Source organism: Rhinolophus ferrumequinum, chromosome X, assembly GCF_004115265.2.
Source record: "Rhinolophus ferrumequinum isolate MPI-CBG mRhiFer1 chromosome X, mRhiFer1_v1.p, whole genome shotgun sequence".
Lineage (NCBI taxonomy): Eukaryota > Metazoa > Chordata > Mammalia > Chiroptera > Rhinolophidae > Rhinolophus > Rhinolophus ferrumequinum.
Window position 1 is genome coordinate 42124895 of NC_046284.1, and position 6000 is coordinate 42130894.

General features: G+C 38.3%; 1 protein-coding gene across 1 annotated transcript in view; it reads left to right on the plus strand.

Moving 5' to 3' along the window:
- TRPC5 (transient receptor potential cation channel subfamily C member 5) overlaps positions 1-4908 on the plus strand; it is a 384761-nt gene extending 379853 nt beyond the window's left edge. The window contains exons 10-11 of the mRNA XM_033111511.1: positions 356-445; positions 4146-4908. Coding sequence (XP_032967402.1) covers positions 356-445; positions 4146-4835 — 780 coding nt within the window. The 3' untranslated portion in view covers positions 4836-4908. The remainder of the gene's footprint in view (positions 1-355; positions 446-4145) is intronic.
- The last annotated feature ends 1092 nt before the right edge of the window (positions 4909-6000 follow it).

The following is a 6000-nucleotide window of genomic DNA, read 5'->3' on the forward strand; positions in this document are numbered from 1 at the left end:
AATCCAGCCTGAGGGGAAAGGATATTGACTATGACCATTCAAGGATTATTCCGCTGTCATTATTCTATAAATGTGAATTCATGGTTACCTTGTTTCAGTGGAAAATTTTCCTTTCAGGTGAATTGTTCTCGCTGGCCCCATCTGCCACCAAATTTGGACACATAATATTTCCTCATTTAGCCAATGGACTTAGGGTTTTTGCAGAAAATGGCTGGATCCTGGGAGGACGTTCTATTGCAAAGACAACCTAAGCATATTTTATTATGTGTGTATGTTTCTTATTTTACTGAAAGCACAACAAGGAAACTGAATGCCTCGTTCATGGTTTGTTTGTTTGTTTGTTTTTTAATTCCAGGAAGTTATCAGGAATTTAGTCAAAAGGTATGTGGCTGCTATGATAAGAAATTCCAAAACAAATGAGGGGCTAACAGAAGAGAATTTTAAGGTAATTTATCATGAAGTGGTTTAATTTCTCATTTCACATTTCTTCAGCATTATGTAATCTTCACACTGTTTGTGGTTTCTGGTGATGGAGTTTCAACTGCCTGTAATACAGCAAAACCAGCTACAATTTTTAATCTCTATCTTGGAATAGTCTGTCATCCTGTAGTTGGAGGGATTTTACCATCTGTCACCACAACCAGCTTTATGAACAAAAGAATCTGCCCTATGCATTCTTTTCATATTCTGGGTATTTCTCAGTGTGGCAATTGAGTGTTTGAAATGCTATGGCAAGGATGTGTAGTGAGGGGAAAGATAGCAAAGGGAAGATGGCTGGAGACTTGAAGGCCCTGTTTACCTAAAAAAAAAAAAAAAATTAAGATAAAGACCAAAAAATCTATTATTAAATCTAAGATTTAAGAAAGCCTACCATGAAACATTAAAATTTTCTTAATACTAGCATTAGCCTAAAACAGAGGTTCTCAACCTCAGCCAATTTTGTCCACCAGGGCACATTTAGCAATGTCTGGAGACATTTTTGGTTGTCACACTGGGATGTGTGTGCTATTGGCATCTAGTGGGTAGAGACTAGGGTTGCTACAAAACATCCTACAATGCACAGGATAGCCCCACAACAAAGAATTATCCAGCTCAACATGTCAAATAGTTGAGAAACCCTACGCTAAAACACATAAAGGAACATAGGAAGACCATTATCCTAATAAACAGATATAACTCACTTATCGAGGGCCTACTATGTGCCAGGCACTCCACTGGGTGCTGGAGTACAGTGATAAGCAAGATATAGCCAGCCCCTATTCTCATGGAGTGAGACACAAATAATAATAGAAGGTGACAAATAAGTATTCTAACAGGATAAATAAAGGGTGCTGTGGAGACACAGAGAAGAGGGACACTCAACTGGGACTTGGGAAGTCAGAGCCAGTTTTCCAGAGGAAGCAATGTTTTAAGGTGAGGCTTGAAGGAGGAGCCAGATAAGGGAAAGCTGGGGAGAAGCATGTTCTAGACAGAGAGAACAGTACAGGCAAAGGCCCAGAGGCAAGAAAGAATATGTCTATACAGGTAGACAGTAGAGAGCCTGGGGAGAGTAAGAAGAAAGGACATCAGAGAGATTGACAGATACCAGGCCCTGAAAAACCTTGTAGTCCATGGTATGGAGTTTCTACTTTTTCTTATGGTCAGTGGCAAGTTACTAAAGTGTTAAGCAAGGGAATGACATGATCAGATTTAAGCTTTTCTTTTTTACAAGTTATTCAAATTGCTATTTATTCTTTAAAATATTTATGAGTATTTTCAATCTGAATTAAATATCTACCGTGCATATCTATAGTCATTATACAGACATGAACTACAGAAATAATTTAACACAGCAATTCAAAATAATTGTTTCAAACAACCCAATTGAAAAATGGGCAGAGGACCTGAAGACACATTTCTCCAAAGAGGACATACAAATGACAAATAGACATATGAAAAAATGCTCAACATCACTAATCATCAGAGAAATGCAAATAAAAACCACAATGAGATATCACCTCACCTCAGTCAGAATGGCTATCATCAACAAGACAAATAGTAACAAGTGTTGGAGAGGCTGTGGAGAAAAAGGAACCCTCATACATTGTTGGCGGGAATGCAGACTGGTGCAGCTGCTATGGAAGGCAGCGTGGAGGTTCCTAAAAAAATTACGAATAGAATTACGGTATGACCCAGGAATCCCTTTCCTGGGTATCTACAAAAAAGTCTGAAAACATTTATCCATAAAGACAAGTGTGCTCCAATGTTCATTGCAGCTTTATTTACGGTGGCCAAGACATGGAAACAACCAAACTGTCCTTCGATAGATGAATGGATAAAGAAGTTGTGGTATATATACACAATAGAATACTATTTGGCGGTAAGAAAAGATGAAATAGGAACATTTGTGACAACATGGGTGGATCTTGAGATTATGCTAAGCGAAATAAGTCAGACAGAAAAAGCAGAGAACGATATGATTTCACTGATATGTGGTATATAAACCGAAAACAACAAAAGAACAAGAGAAACAACTGAAAGAACAAAAACTCACACACAGACAATAGTTTAGTGGTTACCAGAGGGTAAGCGGGGGGGGGGGGGTAAAAGGGGTCTAGAAGAGGGTAAACAGGGTCTAAGATATGGTGATGGAAAGAGAACTGACTCTGGGTAGTGAACACACAATGTGAGCTATAATGTATTACAGAATTGTACACCTGAAATCTATGTAACTTTACTAACAAATCTTGCCCGAATAAGTTTTAAATTTAAAAAAATAATTGTTTCTTCAACTCACTAAAACATTACATAAAGTAAAATGAAATTTCCCTTGCATTGACATTTGACAAAATTCTTAGAGAATTTTCTGTAAGGCCTTCTGAGGTCTTACAGGGACAACAAATAAATGAGCAAAAAGATTAGAGAAAAGTCAATTACATCCATATATGAAACACATTGCTAAGATTAAAAAAATAGCATGGTTTTTACTTATGTTTTGTGCTCTTTATATTTCATAAATATTCTATTTGTTTGAAAAAAACTGGGCCCTCTAATTTATAACAGAATCCCTCATATCCACACTTAAATTGGAAACTTGAAACCGATTTCAAAGAGTATATTTATTTGGAATGAATAAGAGCTGATCTGTTTCAAGATTAACAATATTTTGGGAATTTGGATAATTTTATTCCCAGAGTTATTTTTGCTTCTACCACTTAGTATAGCCCTGCCATTTCCCCAATTTTTGCTCTTGGTTTTTCTCTTTTTTATAGAATAAGAAACTAAATACCAGGTCTGACAATTAAGTTCACTAACTTGTTGCAATGATGTTGCTAATCTTATTTTATATCAGAGGAGTTATTCATTATAAATTTGCACCAACTGGACAGTTAACCAAATTATGATTTTTTTAAGTACTGAAAAGGCTGCGTGAAATAGACGATCTGAACTTTTCCCCAACAATTCATGGCTCTTGCATCATGATAATGCACCAGCTCACACAGCACTGCCTGTGAGGGAGTTTTTAGCCAGTCAACAAATAACTGCATTGGAACACCCTCCCTATTCACCTGATCTGGCCCCCAGTGACTTCTTTCTTTACCTGAAGATAAAGGAAATATTGAAAGGAAGACATTTTGATGACATTCAGGGCATGGTTTTTAAAGGAGTAATCTAATGTCTGGACAGTCAGTTAGGGACAGAAGACGTTTCATAGGAACTTGAATGAACAGGGCTCCACTACACCCTCCCAAAATAGCAGCCTCATCACCTGACATATTCCACTTCCCTAGTTTTATTCCTTAGAGTCCTAAAAGCGTTTCCTCTTCAGGAGCACTTTTATATGCAGATGCCTAGACCTATGAGGCCAGTGCCCTAATCTAATACCTTAATTGTCAGTTAATGCTTGAGCAGGGGCTAGTCTGTTGGTATGCTCCTAATGCGGCGTTTCCGAAATCAACTTCACCAATTGCATCGTTTTTCTAATGGCCAGCCCTGCCCAGAGAATTATTAATATGTTCTTATTGTGCTGGAATAATGTGAGGTAGTTCAGGTACTTTGTCATTTGTTATTAGGCAAAACCTGGAAGATTCCAAATGATACCAGTATGCCTATTTTGAACTAAAGATCAAGTTCCTTAACATAATGCGTCTTCTCTCTTGCCCTAGGAATTAAAGCAGGACATCTCCAGCTTTCGATATGAAGTGCTTGACCTCTTAGGAAATAGGAAACACCCAAGGAGAAGCTTTTCCACCAGCAGCACTGAACTCTCTCAGAGGGATGATACCAATGATGGCAGTGGTGGGGCTCGGGCCAAATCCAAGAGTGTCTCTTTCAATTTACACTGCAAGAAAAAGGCCTGCCATGGGCCATCTCTCATCAGAACCATGCCAAGAGACAGTGGTGCCCAAGGGAAGTTAAAAGCTGAGTCAAGCAAACGCTCTTTCATGGGTTCTTCTCTCAAGAAACTGGGTCTCCTATTCTCCAAGTTTAATGGTCATATGTCTGAACCCAGTTCACAGCCAATGTATACAATTTCTGATGGAATCGTTCAGCAGCACTATATGTGGCAGGACATCAAATATTCTCAGATGAAGAAAGGGAAATCAGAGGCCTGTTCTCAAAGTGAAATTAACCTCAGTGAGGTAGAATTAGGTGAAGCCCGGGGCCCTGCTCAGAGCAGTGAGTGCCCTCTAGCCTGTTCCAGCTCTCTGCACTGTGTATCCAGTATCTGCTCCTCAAATTCTAAACTTTTAGACTCCTCAGAGGATGTATTTGAAACTTGGGGAGAGGCTTGTGACCTGCTCATGCACAAATGGGGTGATGGACAGGAAGAACAAGTTATAACTCGACTCTAAGCCAAGCCTCTATCACCTGTTCTGGAACTCAACATAAAATTGATCTGAAAGGTGACATAGAGTATGATTCCCTCACTGCCCCCAACCCAAGAAAGGAGAGGGAAACACCTATTATTTTCACCATCTTTTATAGCCACAGTCTCCATTTTTGTTCTTGTTATTATTACTACTACCGTATTTCCCCGAAAATAAGACCTAACTGAAAAATAAGCCTTAGCATGATTTTTCAGGATGACATCCCCTGAACATAAGCCCTAATGAGCCTTTTGGAGCAAACATTAATATAAGACCCAGTCTTACTTTCTGGGAAACACGGTATGATTTGCTTTTTATACCTGTAAACACTAAGTCCATTACACAACCAACCAAAGGGAAGTATGCCACTAATTAGCAAAGGTGCAGTTGGGTGCTTAACCCTCTGGTTTTGCTTTTCTTACCCTTGCTTCCTTGAAGCTCAGGTGCCACTGTTGCTGCTGCAGATTCCTGACCTTCCTCAGCATCTCACACCATTTTCCCACAGACTGAAGAATGTGTTCAGCGGTCCCCATTAGCTCTAAAATAAGGCAAACTAACCTGCCTATCTCTGTTACCCTTCAGTGCTCCACGCTGCCCATTCTGGTTCAATGAACAGCATCAAAAGGAGACTGAACAGCCTGTAAAGAGCTGTCAGCTTGTGCTTTCTAGTATAACTGGCATTCTTGTTCTTTTTGTTTTTAAACACTACAACCTCTCCTTATTGTGGGGGCTGTTGAATTTTTTGTTTCTTAAAGATGTGATAGATTTCTAATGTGTGCCAATGAATATTTACCCCATAGTATACATCATATCTAATAAGTTAGTGAATTCCTTTCCTGTATTTGTGTATTTCAGTTAACTTACTACATTTTAAAATTTGATAGTATCAAGATTAATATTTAGGATGTGTACTGTTTTTAAAAATTTCTACTGCATTCTAACCAATGGTCACTACATCTCATACATTGGCAACAAAATATAATTAGCTGGTATATTTATAGGGTCCTATCTACTGTTGATAGTTTTAATCATCATTGCTATTGAAAAGCATTTCTAACATAAAAAGCTGGATTTGAAAATATTTTTTTATCAGAAAAATGACATCTTGTTGAGGTGTGGAAATCTAAAAAGAACATCTTTAATTAATTGC